Below are 21,423 nucleotides of genomic sequence, written 5' to 3'. Positions count from 1 at the left end.
CATTCCCTGGTGCTAAAGCGCACACATGTACAATCTCTGACCAATTTATGTTTCAGCAATTGGGTAGCAAGTGTTTCCACTTCACAATAGTTTTCTGTAACAATAAATGTCTGAATCTAGGGTAATGTTACAGAAGTGCATGCATTTTATTGATGGAGGTCCAATATTTTTTTTTTTTTTTTTTTTACTTTTACTAAAGTGGGCCTAAAACTTTGGAATATATTTGCTTTATATAAGTAAATAATAATTTATCAAGTAATATGGAAATAAATGTTCTCTCTGGCTGTAGATGATTTTTATTAATTGCTATGAAGAAAACCAAAACAGAGAAGACAAATTGTCACAGACAATGTCACAGATCAGTTGTGTAGCAGGTTTCATAGTTACTCCTTTGTAGAGTGGCCTTCCCTTTGCTGTACAGCTGCACTGTCTGTTGCCTTCGGATGCCTGTAATCCTTGTACATTGTGTAGATTGTGCCTGCAGGTGTACAGAGCAAAAGAAAAAATGCACAGACCGGCTAGAAATTCCTGTTGGCTTCATCTAACCATTAGCTGAATTTTACATGCGTTTTGCCTATGTAAGGAGCTGCCACTTGTGACATTATGTCCATGCACATGACACTCTTTCAGATAGAATTGAGCATCTAAACAAAAACTGGTCAAACCCTGCTACATAATGCCATTTCTCTAGCACCCATAAGGGATATTGAGGGAACTGCTAACAAATTTGCTGCTGTAATCAACTCTGAATTACCCCCCTAGTACGATGGAGTATAGACTGGGTACAAAGGAGACGGTGCACTTTAAATTTCTTCAACTGAGTGCGCTGGCTCCACACCTCTATGCCCCCTCCCACAGTCAGTTTAGAAAAAAGTGCCCTCAGTAGAGGATGCACACTCTGCAAGCTCCAGAGAGTTTTCTTCAGTTTCTTTTTAAATCTTTGTTATTTTCGGTATGCTGTTTGGGCAACAGTATACCTGCACCATGGGAGTTAGGGGAGGGGTGGTCACCGGCCTTGCGAGGTGTCTGAGCCGCTTCCCTGCTGCAGGACCACCGTCCTGAGAGGTTGTTGTATAGCAGGGCACTGCGCCTTTTGCGGTCACAATCGCAGCACGCCGATAGCCTGAAGGTGACATCAGTGGTGAGTACAAACTGGGGGCCCCGCTAGGGAGTCCCCCGGTTCATGGTGTGGCAGAACGCGGGCGCGGCATACGGGACCCTCCTGGGGAGGACCCACTATAGCCCCCCTGTGTACACTAGCATCGGTGGGTAAAACTAGAACCTGTGTGATGTTTTCTACTCAGGGGGAGACTTTTGCCAGTATAAATATATCTGAAACTCCGGCGCCATTACAGGGGGTGGAGCTTCCTCAGAGCTGGACCAACAGCGTTTTGGCGCCTTCCTCTGCTTACAGCTAGCAGGCACACACATCTCCTCCAGACACTCAAGATACTCCGGAAAACTGGTACAGGGGTGTAGTAAAGTGGGAGAGCTGCTTTTGTACAGTAATCTATGTCTTGAAAGGACAAAACACTGGTGGTTCACCGTGGTATATCAGCTTGCAACCTCACTGGCGCTGTTTATCTTGGGTGTGCTGGTCTCTTCTATGTCTCCCTCTCACATACAGTAAGGTCAGGCTTGCTGTCACATTACTTGTCTGTGTGTATGTAAGTGCTGTTACTGTAAACATGGTAAAACACCAATTATGCAGTGTGTCACACCAGAGTCTTTCCTCCTACGTCTGGTTCATTGTCATGTGAACAATGTAGTCGGTCCTCACAGCTCAGTAAGGGGACTGGGGGGGAGGATCAAGAGCCTACCTGGCTGGGTGCCATTAAAAACATGTCATATATGTCATCTCAGCTCACGGCTAATGCTCAAACTCAACAATTGCAGCAGGCTGAGGCAGACCTAGTTGCAAGGGCTGAGCAGCCCCTTCTCACTAATTCAGGACCACAAAAACGTGGGTTACCGGCTTTACTCTCCGATTCAGATGAGGAAATACTGGAGGAGGGGGAGGAATTGGAACCTATTACTGGGGAATCCCCTTCTGCACAGGGTATTGAACCCCTCATTTTGGCTATACGGGACGTGTTAAAACTCCCTCTAGAGGACGCTGCGTCACAGCAGTCGTTTTTCTTCACACAGAACAAGCCCAGTGTCACTTTCCCTGATTCTGCAGAGTTAGATGACCTATTTTAAGTTAGCCTGGAAAAATCCAGATAAAAAATACCAAGTGTCAAAACTGTTTTGACACTTTCCCATTTGCTTCTGAAGGCAGAAAATTCTGAGAAGAACCCCTAGCTGTGGACGTTTCAGTCTCGCGCCCATCCAAATTTATCTACACAGCAGCGGGTATGTTTCAAAGACCGGTCATAGCAGGTTGCTGGATGACTCATGCCATTCATGGGCTACTCCGATTCAGGAGGGCCTCTCGGGGGAGATATGCCCCTGTTCAATACAGTGACTCTCCTGAAGCACATTCAGGACACTGCAAGTGTCCTGTGTGACTCTCTCAAGGAGATAGGAAATATTAATGCTAGGACCACTGCTATGGCGGTGTCGGCGCGCAGGGCTTTGTGGTTGCGTCAATGGATAGCGGACGCAGAATCTAAGCACAGTGTTGAGGCTTTTCCCTTTTCGGGGGAATGGCTCTTCGGGGTAGAATTGGATATGTGGATTTCTAAAGTTGCTGCGGGGAAATCCACGTTTCTCCCCTCTGGGGCCCTGCCGGCTAGGCGTTCCTACCCTGGGCCGTCTACCCAGTCCTTTTGGTCTAACAAGTTTAGATCTAGGGCCAGAGGTGCCTCCAACGCAGCTAGAGGCACCAGAGGTAAGACAAGAAAACCAGCGATCGCCAGTTCTCCGGAGAGCACCGCTACTGCTTCCACTAAGGCCTCAGCATGACTGTGCCCACTCATCTCGAGGTGGGAGCTCGGCTGCGTCACTTCAGCCACATCTGGGAAAGTTCCTGCCAGGATACCTGGGTCAAGAACCTCATTTCTCAGGGCTACAAGCTGGAGTTCGACAGTGCTCCTCCCAAATGATTTTTCAAATCAAACTTACCAGCTTTAGAGGATACGCATATTACGCTGCAACAGGCTATACTAAAATTGGTCCAATCCAAAGTCATTGTTCTAGTGCTGCTGCAACAGGGACAGGGTTACTACTCCAACCTGTTTGTGGTACCGAAACCGGACTGTTTGGTAAGGCCCATTTTGAATCTAAAATCCTTGAACCCTTACCTAAAGGTTTTCAAGTTCAAGATGCAATCCTTGCGAGCAGTGATTGCGGGCCTGGGAGAAAGGGAGTTCATGGTCTCCCTGGATATAAGACTCCTATCGCCATATCCCAATTTGGCCACCTCATCAGGCTTACCTGAGATTTGACCTGCTTGAACGATCCAGATACAGTCAGACAACGCCACAGCAGTGGTGAACATCAATCGACAAGGAGGGACAAAAAGCAGGGCCTGCATGTGAGAGGTGTTAAAGATACTCCTCTGGACAGAAAAAAATGCAAGAGCAATGTCCGTAATCTTCATTCCGGGAGTAGACTACTGGGAAGCGGACTTCCTGAGTCCCGGGAGAGTGGGGGCTTCACCATCAGGTGTTTCAGCAATTCATCGACCGGTGGGGCTGCCCACAAATAGACATGATGGCTTCTCGACTCAACAAGAAGCTTCGTTGGTATTGCTCACGAACCAGGGACCCTCAGGCGAGGGCAGTAGATGCACCTGTTTTCCTCTGATTCCATTGCTCCCAAGATTGCTCAAGTGAATCCGGAATCAAGGAGTCCAGGCAATTCTGATTGCCTCGGATGCCTTGGTACGCAGATCATCTGGACATGCTCGTCGAAGACCCTTGGCCTCTGCCACTGAGAAGAGATTTTCTTCATCAAGGACCGTTTGTCTACCCTGACTTACGACGGCTTAGTTTGACGGCATGGAAGTTGAGCTGAACATCCTAGCTCACAAGGGCCTTTCCAAAAGAGTTATTGCTAACATGGTGCAGGCCAGGAAACCTGTGACATCAAAACACTCATCTGTGAGACAAATTTTGAATCTGAAGTCCTTGAATCCTTACCTAAAGGTTTTCAAATTCAAGATGGAATTTTTGAGAGCAGTGATCGCAGGCCTGGAACATAAGGAATTCCTAGTGTCCCTGGAAATCAAGGATGCCTACCTCCATATCCCAATTTGGCCTCCTCATCAGGCCTATCTGAGGTTCGCCCTGCTGAACGATCACTACCAGTTCCAGGCGTTACCCTTTGGCCTGTCTACAGCTCCGAGGGTGTTCACGAAGGTGATGGCGGAAATTATGTTTCAGCTCAGGGTCCAGGGGGTCAACGTGGTCCCTTAGCTGGACGATCTCCTGATAAAAGCGAGTTCCAGGGAGCTCCTACTGCTCCATATAGATCGCACTATCCAACTTCTGTCACACCACGGGTGGATCTTCAATCTACAGAAGTCCCACCAGGAGCCATCTCAGCGGCTCCTGTTTCTGGAAATGCTACTGGATAATGTAGCGCAGAAAGTGTTCCTCCCGGAGGACAAAGTGAGAACTCGCCAGGAAATGCTTTGCATGGTTCTCCGACCAACTTGGGTTTCCGTTCATATTTGCATTAGATTGTTGGGAAAGATGGTAGCCTCGTACGACGCCATTCAGTATGGAAGGTTCCATGCCACACCCTTTCAGTTGGACATCCTGAACAAGTGGTCCGGTTCCTATCTTCAGATGCACCGGATGATTCAACTATCACCCCAGGCCAGGATTTCACTCCTGTGGTGGCTGCAGTCTTCCAATCTCCGGGAAGGCCGACGCTTCGGGATTCAGGATTGAATCCTCCTCACGACGGATGCGAGTCTGAGGGGGTTGGGGGGCTGTCACCCAAGGGGTGCAGTTCCAGGGCAGGTGGTCTGCCCAAGAGGTCCTACTTCCGATCAACATCCTGGAACTTCGAGCTATCTACAATGCTCTGCTTCAGGCCTACCTCCTGCTCCGGGATCAGGCAATCCAGGCCCAGTCGGGCAATGCCACGGCCGTGGTGTACATCAATCGACAAGGAGGGACAAAAAGCAGGGCCTGCATGCAAGAAGTATCAAGAATACTCCTCTGGGCGGAAAGAAATGCAATAGTACTGTCCGCAATCTTCATTCCGGGCGTATACTACTGGGAAGTGGACTTCCTGAATCGCCACGATCTCCACCCAGGGGAGTGAGGCCTACATCCTCAGGTGTTTCAACTGATCATCGACCGGTGGGGTTGCCCCCAGATCGACATGATGGCGTCTCGCCTCAACAAGAAACTTTGCTGCTATTGCTCGCGAACCAGAGACCCTAAGGCGTGCACAGTGGATGCACTGACGTCGCCTTGGCCTTACCAGCTGGTCTACGTATTTCCTCCGATTCCGTTGATCCCAAATGTGCTCAAGAGGATCCGGCGTCAAGGAGTACAAGCAATTCTGCTTGCCCCGGAGAGAGTGGTACACGAATCTTCTGGACATGTCCGAAGACACTTGGCCTTTACTACTCAGAAGAGATCTTCAACAAGGACCGTTCATCTACCCGGACTTATGGCGGCTTTGTTTCATGGCATGGCAGTTGAGCGGAACATCCTAGCTCTCAAGGTACTTTCCAAAAAGGTCATTGCCACTATGGAAGGAAACCTGTGACGTCAAAACACTATCATCCTATCTGGCGGAGATGTGTCTCCTGGTGCGAAGAACACACATATCCATCTGCCGAATTTCACTTGGGAAGATTTCTTCATTTCCTGCAGGCTGGAGTGGATCCATTAAGGTTCAGATTTCAGCTCTTTCAATCTTCTTCCAAAAGAAGTTGGCTATACTGCCTGAAGTTCAAACCTTCTTGCAAGAGGTGCTTCACATCCAACCTCCGTTTGTGCTGCCTACGGCACCTTGGGATTTGGATGTGGTATTACGATTTCTGCAGTGCTCCTGGTTTGAACCTCTGATGACGGTAGAAGACATGTACCTCACGTGGAAGACGTGATGTTACTGGCCGTGGCTTCTGCTAGACTTGTCTCAGAATTGGGGGCCTTATCATATAAAAGTCCATACCTGGTCTTTTACGAGGACAGAGCGGAGCTCAGGACTAGGCAGCAGTTCCTGCCGAAGGTCATCTCTGTGTTCCACTTGAATCAACCTATTGTGGTTCTGTCAAGTTCTGGCGCTTCTGCCCCTCCGGAGGTATTGGATGCTGTGCGAACCTTGAAGATCTATGTCAAGAGAACGGCTCGGATCAGAAAGACTGATTCCTTGTTCGTGCTATATGACGCACAGAAAAGGGGTTGCCCTGCTTCAAAGCAGTCCATTGCTCATTGGCTTCGGCTCACTATTCAGCTAGCCTATGTGTTGGCAGCCTTACCTGTTCCACAGTCTCTAAAGGCCCACTCTATCAGTGGGGTCTTCCTGGGAGCTGCCCGTGGAGTCTCGGCCCTGCAGCTGTGCCAACCGGCTACCTGGTCGGGGAAGAACACCTGTGAAGTTCTACAAATTTGATACCCTGGCCAGTTTGGGCAGGCAGTGCTGCAGATTTCTCTGCACGTTCCCGCCCGTTCTGGAAGCTTTGGGACATCCCCATCGTACTAATGTGTCCCCAATATCCCTTATGGATGCAAGAGAAAATAGGATTTTAAATACCTACCTGTAAATCCTTTTCTCTTACGTCCTAGAGGACTCTGGGGTCCACATTGGTACCATGGGGTATAGACTGGTCCACCAGGAGCCATTGGCACTTTAAGAATTTAACAGTGTGGGCTGGCTCCTTCCTCTATGCCCCTCCGACCAGACACCAGACTCAGTTTAGAAAATGTGCCCGAAGGAGCCGGTCACAGCTGGGGGAGCTCTACAGAGTTGTTGGTTGTTTTTTTTTGGTTTTTTTTTAGTTTATTATTTTACAGAGAGGTTGCTGGCAACAGCCTCCCTGCTTCGTGGGACTAAAGGGGGGGGGGGGGGGGAGGGAGGAGAGTAGTGCGGGGTCTGAGCCACTATCTCTGCTGACAGGACACTGAGCTCCTGTGGGGATCAATCGTTCCCCGCCACAGGGGATCGCTCACCCCAGCAGCATCCCGCCATCCCCTTACAGAGTCAGCAGGGGCCTGGTGTGAAGATGGTGGCAACAGGGTATGGAGCGCAGTACTAACTGCACTCTGGGGCTTAGTGGTACATTGTGCGGCGCTGTGAGGGGCGCCCTGAGCCAGTGCCTACACCCTACACTGACCTTCCAGCCTGTCAGGGTCCCTGGATCGCTGCCAGTATAATTCCTCAGGCCAGTATAATCTTAAGAAAAGCGGGAAGACAGCGCCATTTTGGGGTGGAGCTTCTCCTCAGAGCGGACCCAGCAGTGTTCAGCGCCATTTTCCTGCCTGCACAACGCTGTCGGTGAAGAGTAGTCCCTCCAGAACAACTCCAGCTATCTCTCACGGTTCCAGGGGGTTGTAGAAGGGTGGGGGGGGAGGCTCTGTTAAGACTGTAACCTATTAAGGTGCACAATCAGTGCTGGTTCGGGTCTCCCTTTACCTAAAAAGCGCTGTGTGTGGGTTGGCTCCGATCTCTGTGTCTCTCTTGGCATTCTTGGGCGTGAAACTCTGTCTACCCTCCTCTCTGTGTGTGTGTGTGTGTGTGTGGAGTGTCTGTGATTTCCATTAAGCTATGTCCAGGGACTCTGTGTCATATGCTGCAGAGGATATGTCCGCTCAGGATGATCTCATTCCATGTAATCAGGATTGCACTGTTTTAGCACAGGTACCAGCAAGGGAGCCTGAATGGTTAGCCTCTATCAAATCTATGATTTCTCAGATTTCTAACAGGGTTGCACAAGATGAATCTGCAACTCAGGTTTTACAGACCTCTATGGCAGTCTGGCCCAGTTCTGGTACATCAGGGCTCCCCGCTGTATATTAACATATAAACATGCTCTTGCTCAGATCATGTAGGATGATACCGATTCTGATACTGCAGACGGTGATGGGGATGTGTTGAGGGGGGCAGCATCTCTTACAAAAGGGGTGCAGTTGATAAAGGCCATTAGGGATGTGTTGAATATTACTGATGCAACACCCGAGCAGGTTGGGGAGGCTTACTTCACTGCGTCAAAAGAATTAAATGCCATTTTTGAAAAAGCTTGGGAAAACCCTGAGAAAAAAAATTCCAGATCCCTAAAAGGGTCCAGGTGACGTTTCCTTTCCCTCTGTAGGATAGAAAAAAATGGGAAAACCTGCCCATTGTTGACGCGTCTGTATCCAGACTCTCAAAAAAAGGTGGTTTTACCTGTTCCAGGATCCACCGCCTTGAAAGAGCCGGCTGATCGTAAAATTGATAATACGCTCAAATCCATGTACACGGCTTCAGGGGCTATACTACGTCCCACTATTGCCAGTGCTTGGATTGCCAAAGCTGTAGTAAAGTGGTCAGGCATGTTACTTGAAGATTACTATGGATAAATCTGATGTTGATTTGTTTTTCCGTAACATTCAGTATTCGGCAGGATTTCTGGTAGAATCCATAAAAGACCTGGGTTCCATGGCTGCAGGAATTTCTTCCATGTAGGTCTCAGCTCGTCAAGGACTGTGGCTGTGACAGTGGTCTGCCGACGCGGAATCCAGGAGAAGTGTGGAGACCCTACCCTACACAGGTCAGGCTCTCTTTGGGGAAGCGTTGGATGCATGGATCTAAACGGCTACAGCGGGTAAGTCACCTTTCTCTATCGTCCTAGTGGATGCTGGGGTTCCTGAAAGGACCATGGGGAATAGCGGCTCCGCAGGAGACAGGGCACAAAAAGTAAAGCTTTTCCAGATCAGGTGGTGTGCACTGGCTCCTCCCCCTATGACCCTCCTCCAGACTCCAGTTAGATTTTTGTGCCCGGCCGAGAAGGGTGCAATCTAGGTGGCTCTCCTAAAGAGCTGCTTAGAAAAAGTTTAGCTTAGGTTTTTTATTTTACAGTGAGTCCTGCTGGCAACAGGATCACTGCAACGAGGGACTGAGGGGAGAAGAAGTGAACTCACCTGCGTGCAGGATGGATTGGCTTCTTGGCTACTGGACATCAGCTCCAGAGGGACGATCACAGGTACAGCCTGGATGGTCACCGGAGCCGCGCCGCCGGCCCCCTTGCAGATGCTGAAGTCAGAAGAGGTCCAGAATCGGCGGCTGAAGACTCCTGCAGTCTTCTAAAGGTAGCGCACAGCACTGCAGCTGTGCGCCATTTTCCTCTCAGCACACTTCACACGCAGTCACTGAGGGTGCAGGGCGCTGGGGGGGGGGCGCCCTGGGAGGCAAATGTAACCTATATAAAGGCTAAAAATACCTCACATATAGCCCCCAGAGGCTATATGGAGATATTTAACCCCTGCCTGGAATCACTAAATAGCGGGAGACGAGCCCGCCGGAAAAGGGGCGGGGCCTATCTCCTCAGCACACGGCGCCATTTCCTCTCACAGCTCCGCTGGTCAGGACGGCTCCCAGGTCTCTCCCCTGCACTGCACTACAGAAACAGGGTAAAACAGAGAGGGGGGGCAAATTTATGGCGATATTTTGATATATATAAAGCAGCTATAAGGGAGCACTTATTATAAGGCTATCCCTGTTATATATAGCGCTTTTGGTGTGTGCTGGCAAACTCTCCCTCTGTCTCCCCAAAGGGCTAGTGGGTCCTGTCTTCGTTAGGAGCATTCCCTGTGTGTCTGCTGTGTGTCGGTACGTGTGTGTCGACATGTATGAGGACGATATTGGTGTGGAGGCGGAGCAATTGCCAAATATGAGGATGTCACCCCCTAGGGAGTCGACACCAGAATGGATGCCTTTATTTATGGAACTACGGGATAGTGTCAACACGCTAAAGCAGTCGTTTGACGACATGAGACGGCCGGACAATCAATTAGTGCCTGTCCAGGCGACTCAAACACCGTCAGGGGCTGTGAAACGCCCTTTGCCTCAGTCGGTCGACACAGACCCAGACACAGGCACTGACTCCAGTGGTGACGGTGACGAATCAACCGTATTTTCCAGTAGGGCCACACGTTATATGATTTTGGCAATGAAGGAGGCGTTACATTTAGCTGATACTACAGGTACCACTAAACAGGGTATTATGTGGGGTGTGAAAAAACTACCTATAGTTTTTCCTGAATCAGAAGAATTAAATGACGTGTGTAATGAAGCGTGGGTTGCCCCTGATAAAAAGCTGATAATTTCAAAGAAATTATTGGCATTATACCCTTTCCCGCCAGAGGTTAGGGAGCGCTGGGAAACACCTCCTAGGGTGGACAAGGCGCTAACACGCTTATCTAAACAAGTGGCGTTACCCTCTCCTGAGACGGCCGCACTTAAAGATCCATCAGATAGGAGGATGGAAAATATCCAAAAAAGTATATACACACATGCAGGTGTTATACTACGACCAGCTATAGCGACTGCCTGGATGTGCAGTGCTGGGGTAGTTTGGTCAGAGTCCCTGATTGAAAATATTGATACCCTGGACAGGGACAATATTTTACTGTCGTTAGAACAAATAAAGGATGCATTTCTTCATATGCGTGATGCACAGAGGGATATCTGCACACTGGCATCACGGGTAAGTGCTATGTCCATTTCGTCCAGAAGAGCTTTATGGACGCGACAGTGGACAGGCGATGCGGATTCAAAACGACATATGGAAGTTTTGCCGTATAAAGGGGAGGAGTTATTTGGAGTCGGTCTATCAGATTTGGTGGCCACGGCTACAGCCGGGAAATCCACCTTTCTACCTCAAGTCACTCCCCAACAGAAAAAGGCACCGACTTTTCAACCGCAGCCCTTTCGTTCCTTTAAAAATAAGAGAGCAAAGGGCTATTCATATCTGCCACGAGGCAGAGGTCGAGGGAAGAGACAGCAACAGGCAGCTCCTTCCCAGGAACAGAAGCCTTCCCCGGCTTCTACAAAAGCCTCAGCATGACGCTGGGGCTTCTCAAGCGGACTCGGGGACGGTGGGTGGTCGTCTCAAAAATTACAGCGCGCAGTGGGCTCACTCGCAGGTAGATCCCTGGATCCTGCAGATAATATCTCAGGGGTACAGGTTGGAATTAGAGACAGATCCACCTCGCCGTTTCCTGAAGTCTGCTTTACCAACGTCCCCCTCCGAAAGGGAGACGGTTTTGGAAGCCATTCACAAGCTGTACTCTCAGCAGGTGATAGTCAAGGTACCTCTTCTACAACAAGGGAAGGGGTATTATTCCACTCTTTTTGTGGTACCGAAGCCGGATGGCTCGGTAAGGCCTATTCTAAATCTGAAGTCCTTGAACCTGTACATAAAGAAGTTCAAGTTCAAGATGGAGTCACTCAGAGCAGTGATAGCGAACCTGGAAGAGGGGGACTTTATGGTATCCTTGGACATCAAGGATGCGTATCTCCACGTTCCAATTTACCCCTCACACCAGGGGTACCTCAGGTTCGTTGTACAAAACTGTCACTATCCGTTTCAGACGCTGCCGTTCGGATTGTCCACGGCACCTCGGGTCTTTACAAAGGTAATGGCCGAGATGATGATTCTTCTTCGAAGAAAAGGCATATTAATTATCCCATACTTGGACGATCTCCTAATAAGGGCAAGGTCCAGAGAACAGCTAGAGATGGGATTAGCACTGTCGCAAGAAGTGCTAAAACAGCACGGGTGGATTCTGAATATTCCAAAATCCCAGTTAATGCCGACAACTCGTCTGCTGTTCCTAGGGATGATTCTGGACACGGTTCAGAAAAAGGTTTTTCTCCCGGAGGAAAAAGCCAAGGAGTTATCCGAGCTTGTCAGGAACCTCCTAAAACCAGGAAAGGTGTCTGTACATCAATGCACAAGAGTCCTGGGAAAAATGGTGGCTTCTTACGAAGCAATTCCATTCGGCAGATTCCACGCAAGAATTTTCCAAAGGGATCTGTTGGACAAATGGTCAGGGTCGCATCTTCAGATGCACCTGCGGATAACCCTGTCTCCAAGGACAAGGGTGTCTCTTCTGTGGTGGTTGCAGAGTGCTCATCTATTGGAGGGCCGCAGATTCGGCATACAGGATTGGATCCTGGTGACCACGGACGCCAGCCTGAGAGGCTGGGGAGCAGTCACACAAGGAAGAAACTTCCAGGGAGTATGGACGAGCCTGGAAACGTCTCTTCACATAAACATTCTGGAACTAAGAGCAATATACAATGCTCTAAGCCAGGCAGAACCTCTGCTTCAGGGAAAACCGGTGTTGATCCAGTCGGACAACATCACGGCAGTCGCCCATGTGAACAGACAGGGCGGCACAAGAAGCAGGAGTGCAATGGCAGAAGCTGCAAGGATTCTTCGCTGGGCAGAGAATCATGTGATAGCACTGTCAGCAGTGTTCATCCCGGGAGTGGACAACTGGGAAGCAGACTTCCTCAGCAGACACGATCTTCACCCGGGAGAGTGGGGACTTCATCCAGAAGTCTTCCACTTGCTGGTAACCCGTTGGGAAAGACCAATGGTGGACATGATGGCGTCTCGCCTCAACAAAAAACTGGACAGGTATTGCGCCAGGTCAAGAGATCCGCAGGCAATAGCTGTGGACGCGCTGGTAACGCCTTGGGTGTACCAGTCGGTGTATGTGTTTCCTCCTCTGCCTCTCATACCAAAAGTATTGAGAATTATACGGCAAAGAGGCGTAAGGACGATACTAGTGGTTCCGGATTGGCCAAGAAGGACTTGGTACCCGGAACTTCAAGAGATGATCACGGAAGATCCGTGGCCTCTACCTCTAAGGAGGGACTTGCTTCAGCAGGGTCCCTGTCTGTTTCAAGACTTACCGCGGCTGCGTTTGACGGCATGGCGGTTGAACGCCGGATCCTAAAGGAAAAAGGCATGCCGGAAGAAGTCATTCCTACTTTGATTAAAGCAAGGAAGGAAGTAACCGTGCAACATTATCACCGAATTTGGCGAAAATATGTTGCGTGGTGCGAAGATCGGAGTGCTCCGACGGAGGAATTTCAACTGGGTCGATTCCTACATTTCCTGCAATCAGGATTGTCTATGGGTCTCAAATTGGGATCTATTAAGGTTCAAATTTCGGCCCTGTCGATTTTCTTTCAAAAAGAATTGGCTTCAGTCCCTGAAGTCCAGACCTTTGTTAAGGGAGTGCTACATATACAGCCTCCTGTGGTGCCTCCAGTGGCACCGTGGGATCTCAATGTGGTTTTGGACTTTCTAAAATCTCATTGGTTTGAACCACTAAAGAAGGTGGATTTGAAATATCTCACATGGAAAGTGACCATGCTTCTAGCCCTGGCTTCGGCCAGGAGAGTGTCAGAACTGGCAGCTTTATCTTACAAAAGCCCATATCTGATTTTCCATTCGGACAGGGCAGAACTGCGGACTCGTCCGCATTTTCTCCCTAAGGTGGTGTCAGCATTTCATCTGAACCAGCCTATTGTAGTGCCTGCGGCTACAAGTGACTTGGAGGACTCCAAGTTACTGGACGTTGTCAGAGCATTAAAAATATATATTGCAAGGACAGCTGGAGTCAGAAAATCTGACTCGTTGTTTATATTGTATGCACCCAACAAGATGGGTGCTCCTGCGTCTAAGCAGACGATTGCTCGTTGGATCTGTAGCACAATCCAACTTGCACATTCTGTGGCAGGCCTGCCACAGCCTAAATCTGTAAAGGCCCACTCCACAAGGAAGGTGGGCTCATCTTGGGCGGCTGCCCGAGGGGTCTCGGCATTACAACTTTGCCGAGCAGCTACGTGGTCAGGGGAGAACACGTTTGTAAAATTTTACAAATTTGATACTCTGGCTAAGGAGGACCTGGAGTTCTCTCATTCGGTGCTGCAGAGTCATCCGCACTCTCCCGCCCGTTTGGGAGCTTTGGTATAATCCCCATGGTCCTTTCAGGAACCCCAGCATCCACTAGGACGATAGAGAAAATAAGATTTTACTTACCGATAAATCTATTTCTCGGAGTCCGTAGTGGATGCTGGGCGCCCATCCCAAGTGCGGATTATCTGCAATAATTGTACATAGTTATTGTTAACTAATTCGGGTTATTGTTGAAGGAAGCCATCTTTCAGAGGCTCCGCTGTTATCATACTGTTAACTGGGTTTAGATCACAAGTTGTACGGTGTGATTGGTGTGGCTGGTATGAGTCTTACCCGGGATTCAAAATCCTCCCTTATTGTGTACGCTCGTCCGGGCACAGTACCTAACTGGAGTCTGGAGGAGGGTCATAGGGGGAGGAGCCAGTGCACACCACCTGATCTGGAAAAGCTTTACTTTTTGTGCCCTGTCTCCTGCGGAGCCGCTATTCCCCATGGTCCTTTCAGGAACCCCAGCATCCACTACGGACTCCGAGAAATAGATTTATCGGTAAGTAAAATCTTATTTTTCTTCCCTCGGATGCACCAGCTACGAAGAAACCCTATTCTTCAACTGCATCACAGCCCTTTCGGGCTGCCAAGCCAAGAAAGGCCAGACCGTCCAACACCACCTTTAGGGGAGGTTGGCCCAAATCCAAGAAACCTGCTGCTGCGGGTCCCCAGGAACAGAAACCTGCTTCAGGTACGCCGAAGTCCTCCGCATGACTGTGGACTGCATGCCCTGAAGGTGGGGGCCGGTGGGAGTGAGACTCAGGCTTTTCTGTCACGTCTGGGTGTCGTCCGGCCTGGATCCCTGGGTACTAGATATTGTGTCCCAGGGGTACAGGCTGTAATTTCAAGATCTCCCTCCTCACCGATTCTTCAAATCGGGCTTGACAGATTTGCTGGCAGACAAGACTGTCCTGCAGGCAGCCTACCAGAAGTTGGTGGAGGCACAGGTTATTGTATCGGTCCCTCATATGCAAAACAAAGGTTACTATTCGAACCTTTTCGTGGTACCGAAACCGGATGGTTCGGTCAGGCCCATTTTGAATCTAAAATCGCTAAATCCCTTTCTGAAGGAGTTCAAGTTCAAAATGGAGTCTCTAAGGGCGGTGATATCAGGTCTGGAAGAGGAGGAATTCTTGGTATCCCTAGATATCAAGGATGCGTACCTCCACATTCCAATTTGGCCGCCGCATCAAGCTTATCTCCGATTCGCATTGTTGGACTGTCACTATCAGTTCCAGGCCCTGCCATTTGGCCTCTCCACTGCACCGAGAGTATTCACCAAGGTGATGGGCGGAAATGATGGTTCTCCTCTGCAGACAGGGGGTGAACATAATTCCGTAACTGGACGATCTGCTGATAAAGGCATCGTCCAAGGAGAAGCGGTTACAGTCCATTCTTCTCACGACCCACCTGCTCAGGGAACACGGTTGGATCCTGAATCTTCCAAAATCACATTTGAAACCAACCAGGAGGTTGTCCTTTCTGGGAATGATCCTCGACACGGAAGTGCAGAGGGTGTTTCTTCCAGAGGAAAAAGCGTTGGTGATACAAACAATGGTCCGGGATGTCCTGAAGCCAGCCCAGGTGTCGGTTCATCAGTGCATTCGCCTTCTGGGAAAGATGGTGGCCTCTTACGAGGCTCTACAGTATGGGAGGTTTCATGCTCTGTCCTTCCTACTGGATCTCCTGGACAAGTGGTCGGGATCCCATCTACATTTGCACCAGAGAATACAGCGGTCACCAAAGGCCAGGATTTCACTCCTCTGGTGGTTGCAGCTACCTCACCTTCTGGAGGGCCGCAGGTTCGGGATTCAGGATTGGATCCTGCTAACCACCGATGCAAGTCGCCGGGGTTGGGGCGCAGTCACTCAAGGGGAGACCTTCCAAGGAAGGTGGTCAAGTCTGGAAGCCGGCCTGCCAATAAACATTCTAGAACTAAGAGCCGTCTACAACAGTCTTCTCCAAGTGGCCCATCTTCTGAGAAATCGGGCCATTCAAGTGCAGTCGGACAATGTAACGACAGTGGCTTACATCAACCGACAGGGCGGAACGAAGAGCAGAGCTGCAATGTCAGAGGTAACAAGAATCATCCTCTGGGCAGAAAAACACGCGTTGGCAGCAATCTTCATTCCGGGAGTAGTTTCTAGACTGAGTCTGGTAGGAGGGGCATAGAGGGAGGAGCCAGCCCACACTCTCAAACTCTTAAAGTGCCAATGGCTCCTGGTGGACCAGTCTATACCCCATGGTACTAATGTGGACCCCAGCATCCTCTACGGACTACAAGAAAAGGATTTACTGTCAGGTAACCAAAATCCTATTTTCTCGTAGTCCATAAGGGATATTGAGCGCCCGCCTCTGTGTGGTGACTTTCTGCAGGTTCTCTGTTATGTGTTACCTGTTCAGCTGTTGCTGTTTATGTTGTCAGCTGTTGCTGGACCAGTTATGTTATGGTGTGCTGGTGTGTAAACCTCACCACACTTCTCGTTATGTTCCTTCTCTCAAGTATGTAATTTCTCCTGAGGGCACTGTTTTACAACTGCCTGTAGGACGGGGCATATAGGGGAGGAGCCAGCACACCCAGTGGAAGAAATTTAAAGTGCACTGGCTCCTTTGGACCCTGTCTATACGCCATCGTACTAATGTGTCCCCAATATTCCTTATGGACTATGAGAAAAGGATTTACCGGTAGGTATTTAAAATCCTATTATACCGTTTATGTATCTTAGGGGATGTAATAAACTGTCTGTATGAGCCTTTTGGTGTCTATGGGGTATATTCAATTAAAGTCGGATCCATTCTGACATGTATTTGTCGGAATGGATCCGACGACCCCTATTCAATCCCATCTAAAATTCAACTTTCTCAAGTCGAATTTAGATGGGACCCAGAGGAGGAGAGGGGGGGGGGGGGGGCGAGCCGCGGGGGGACAGCCGGCGGCAGCCAGAGGAGATCAGCGATACGGAGTAGCGATGCAGCCGGATGTCACTCAGCCGCCCGACCTCACGGCAGCCTCCACCCGGCTCCAGCAGCGTGCTGGAGCCGGGTGGAAGCTGCCGTGAGGTCGGGCGGGTGAGTGACATCTAGCTGCAGCGCTACTGTAGCACTGATCTCCCTGGCTGTTTCCCCCCCCCCCCCCCCCCCCCCCCCCCTTCGCCGCCTCTGGGTCCATCTCATTCCGGCATCATTTTGATGTCGGATTGAGATGGTCGAAAAGGGGGCCAAAACCTGTCGGATTTGGCCCCGTTTTCGACATCAACACGTGGATCGGCAGCTATACCGCCGATCCACGTGCTTTTCGACAAGTCGAATGCCTTGACTTGTCGAAAAGCTTTGAATAGGTTGAATCACATTTCGACCTTAAAAAGTCAAAAAAAATGCCGTCTTTTCGACAGACGGCAGTTTTCGACTTCAATTGAATATATCCCTAAAATGGCTGCTGTGAATAGCTAAATTAGATTACAAGGGCAGATTCACTGAGCCTTGGAGAGTGTAAAGTGGAGATAGATAAACTACCAGCCAATCGGCTACTGTCCTTTTTCAAACACAGCCTGTGACATGGCAGTTAGGAGCTGATTGGTTGGTACTTCATATATCTCCACTTTAATCACTCTCCAAGGCTTAGCACAACTCCCCCCAAGTGTTTTAAAAAGTTTATGAAGTCTAACACTGCATGTCTGTCTATGTCAGCTGATAACCTGGACATGGTTGTTGCTGTCTGTTGCCTTTGACGTAATATTTGCTCACTTTCAACAGTTTCAAAGCTGGAGAACAGGGCCTGGGAAGATCACCCCAGGAGGTGACCTGTATTTTAATGTATCTTTATGGTTATACTTTATATCTAATTTGGTACAGTATTCTAAAGTTTCCAGTTTCCCCTTCATGATTAAGTTGTTTGTATGTCCTTGCTCACAGCCCTTTAATCCCCCTGACACATTGTGGAATTCACCCTTTTCCTGGGTTGATATATTCTGTATTTCCTAACACTTGGACTGTCATAGTATGTAAACAGAATCATGGGTCCTCTGCTCTCACCAAAGACATTATTAATTTTATTCTAATAGTTTCAAGCTGTATTAAACAGTGTCAATATTAGTTGTATATGTTTTATGATCAACTCTCACCAAAGTCCTCTCCTCCTGGCCACATACACTAAACAAACATTCTCAGTCTGAATTATAACATGATTTAACCAAATTCATGGAACATTAACTTCAAATGTTACTGCCACACACACATAATGCCAAAATACATGTTCTCCTAATGTGCACATTCCACCAGCTGTTGGTGCTATTTTAACTTTTTATTATCATTTTGCCAAGAGCAGACTTACCCAAGGCAGTGGCCCCCACCACACAGGCTTGTGCAGCAATCCGTGTGTGTATCAGGTGAATAGACATTTTAACATTGCCTCTCTGCTTCAATCTGTAAAGCCCATAAACAGCAATGGCAGCAAATCCAGCTAACCCTGCAAAGAATGAGAATCCTCAAATAAATCCTTTGTTGTGGTGTCCCGTTTATTATGGAAAGACAGATCGAGATCTAAAGATCTATTGGTACTCCAGCTGTTGAGTGTGGCTTTATTTCTCATTAAAAAAAAGAAAAAAGCTGGATGGTTACTCTGTATGTTTACACTATATATCTTCCTGTTGCATCTGATATTACTATAGCGAGTATTAATTTGCTTCTTATGTATACTGCAGTGACCTGAGGGAGGCTGGCAGGAGGGCAGAAGTGGTTGGATTTATTCCATTGGGAGTGTCCCAAGTTATTTTGTTAAAGGTGCACTGATTGTCCACTTATTCTTCTGTAAATGGAACAGGAACAACATGGGGTTTAACATGTAATTATTATTATTAATTTTTTATTTTTTACAATTCATTGCTAGAATAACAGGACTCGCATTAGGAGTCTTTTTCCTATACACAACCTTTTATGCATAAATTCCATATGAATTGTTTGACATATAGTTCTTAGTTCATTCTTGATTTTTTCATTGAGGATATCACATTTTCTGCAGTATTGATCAAAGTATGCATTGTGACAGCACACACACAGCACTCTCCACTATTTTTGTATTGCAAAAGTCATTCCAGTGATCTACACCAGATGTAGGCAAGCTAGAACTTGTAGTTCTTTAACTGATGGTGAACGACAACTAGTCTAAACTTGCTAAGCACTGAATATTGCATTGCTAGTGTGTTCTTGTTCTCACTTACCCACAGGGAAAAGAGGGGACTGTTTCATTTTACGCTGTAACTTGCTGGTGACCGTTTCCTGGTCCTCTGGGGTCCACTTCTTGCTGTCTGAGGGCATTTTTATCACCTTCACAGGATATTGCCAGCAAGTTACATTGTGTTCATTTCAGGGTGGGCAGCTCAACAATATATGAGAGGAAAGGACATGACTATGAGGATTGAGAGGTGAAGCAGAAAAAGATTATTATGTCCACTTTAACTACCATGTTCCCCATTCAATATACAGCTCTGTACAGTATTGTCCCTGGAAATGTTTATAGCTCACAAGTACCCTGTTGCTCGGCTTTACGTCTCTCATCACATTCTCAGCATCTATATAACTATTGGAGGAGAGGGGGTTTGGGGCAAATGTGGTCAGTGTACATGTTAATATTCCTGTGACCACATGGAATACAATGCTCCAAAAGCAAATCGCCCCTGGAATTTTTTTGAATTGTAACTGAAAACACTGTTTGTATATGTATAAGCATAAAGATCATTATTAGGCATTTAAATAATAATCATATCTACAGATACACTTGCATAACCTGTAATAGAACCCACCTGTTAACAGTTTGTTTGTGGAGCATCCAGCCTCGTCCTCTTTCTAGGTCACTCGCGGACTGGATGCTGTTGTTACAGAGGTACTTTATGTACGAGGGATACTGGGCTTCTTTCCATGGAGAGCCTGGGAAGGTTAGTATGGGTCGCATGCCGAGACTATCACACATGAAAGAGAGGCTGAGCTTGGCAAACACCTCTTTCCTCAACCCACTGGCACCATCCAGACATGACAGGAAGGAGTTAAAAGTGTGTTACTTACATGGTACTCACACTTCTTGTTCAGGGCATTCTTCGATCCATGAGATATACTGTATAATAAACATATAACTTTATTATTTTTTTGCACTGAAGCCACTTGATGCAATTATCTATCCTCAGTCACGTATTTAGTTATCTAATCATCACATTTGGCATAGTTGTAATTTCTCTTACGTTCTACAGGATGCTGGGGTCCAAGGCTGGTGCAAGGGTGTTCGGCGCCCTCCTGCAAACTATAAATGTGCGCCCTCTCTCCCATACTTAATAAAGAGACAATGCAGTATGAAGTCTCACGCCGCAAAAAAACAGGTGGGGCGTGGTCACACAATAGTACCAATTCAAATTACTCCATACAGTAGCACAATCTTGTTCACATTCACACCGCGCATAGCGCACAGAGGGAACTCGATTCACCGCTGTCGGTACTCCGACTGTCATTTTACACTTTACGGCAGGTAAGAGTCCCCATTTTACACATTACGGCAGGCAAGAGTCCCCACTTTACACATTACGGCATGCAGGAGACCCCACTTTACACATTACGGCAGGCAAGAGTCCCCACTTTACACATTACGGCGGGCAAGTGTCCCCATTTTATACCTTACGGCAGGCACGTGTCCCCATTTTATACATTACAGCAGGCAAGAGTCCCCATTTTACACATTACAGCAGGCAAGTGTCCCCATTTTAAACACATTACGGCAGGCAGGTGTCCCCATTTTATACATTACGGCAGGCAGGTGTCCCCATTTTACGCATTACGGCAGTCAGAGTCCCCATTTTACGCATTACGGCAGGCAAGTGTCCCCATTTTACACATTACGGCAGGCAAGAGTCCCCATTTTACGCATTACGACAGGCAGGTGTCCCCATTTTACGCATTACGGCTGGCAAGTGTCCCCATTTTACACATTACGGCAGGCAAGAGTCCCCATTTTACGCATTACGACAGGCAGGTGTCCCCATTTTACGCATTACGGCAGGCAGGTGTCCCCATTTTACGCATTACGGCAGGCAGGTGTCCCCATTTTACGCATTACGGCAGGCAGGTGTCCCCATTTTACGCATTACGGCAGGCAGGTGTCCCCATTTTACACATTATAGCAGGCAGGTGTCCCCATTTTACACATTATAGCAGTGTCCCCATTTTATACATTATAGCAGACAGTCCCCATTTTACACATTATAGCAGGCAGAGACCCCTTTAACAAAGAGAGACAGAGTGAAAAAACCCAGACAGACAGAGAAAGAAAGCAAGCAAGCTCACTTAGTTCCCCTGATAGACACAACCTCTCGGGCAGTCTTTCTATTGTTCCTCAGTCCTGGTAGCTGATGAGATGGCTCCATGGATATGGGGGCATCTAGTGGCTCCTGGCAGTACTGCAGTCAAGTACAGTAGTCACTGCAGCTCTCTGCTCCCGAAGCCGTCCTTTGTCCGTCAGTCCCGCCCACACACCTCTCACTGCTAGCGCCACTGCAGGAGGAGATTACATCAGC

General features: G+C 48.4%; 1 protein-coding gene across 2 annotated transcripts; it reads right to left on the bottom strand.

Annotated features, from left to right (window-relative positions):
* Positions 1-279: 279 nt before the first annotated feature.
* Positions 280-21,211, bottom strand: HIGD1B (HIG1 hypoxia inducible domain family member 1B). Of its 2 annotated transcripts, XM_063963562.1 has the most exons (5): positions 21,194-21,211; positions 19,669-19,976; positions 19,087-19,192; positions 18,201-18,335; positions 280-478 (listed from the first exon to the last, which is right to left on the bottom strand). In XM_063963562.1, the coding sequence occupies exons 3-5, from the start codon at positions 19,181-19,183 to the stop codon at positions 384-386; spliced, it is 327 nt and encodes a 108-aa protein (XP_063819632.1). In that variant the 5' UTR covers positions 19,184-19,192; positions 19,669-19,976; positions 21,194-21,211; the 3' UTR covers positions 280-383. The 2 variants fall into 2 exon arrangements, with proteins under 2 accessions (XP_063819632.1, XP_063819631.1); XM_063963561.1 differs by lacking the exon at positions 21,194-21,211 and having other exon boundaries at positions 19,087-19,274; positions 19,669-19,823.
* Positions 21,212-21,423: the final 212 nt, after the last annotated feature.

The sequence above is a fragment of the Pseudophryne corroboree genome, chromosome 3 (genome assembly GCF_028390025.1).
Source record: "Pseudophryne corroboree isolate aPseCor3 chromosome 3, aPseCor3.hap2, whole genome shotgun sequence".
Taxonomy (NCBI): Eukaryota; Metazoa; Chordata; class Amphibia; order Anura; family Myobatrachidae; genus Pseudophryne; species Pseudophryne corroboree.
This window is presented reverse-complemented; position numbering and strand designations above follow the sequence as displayed.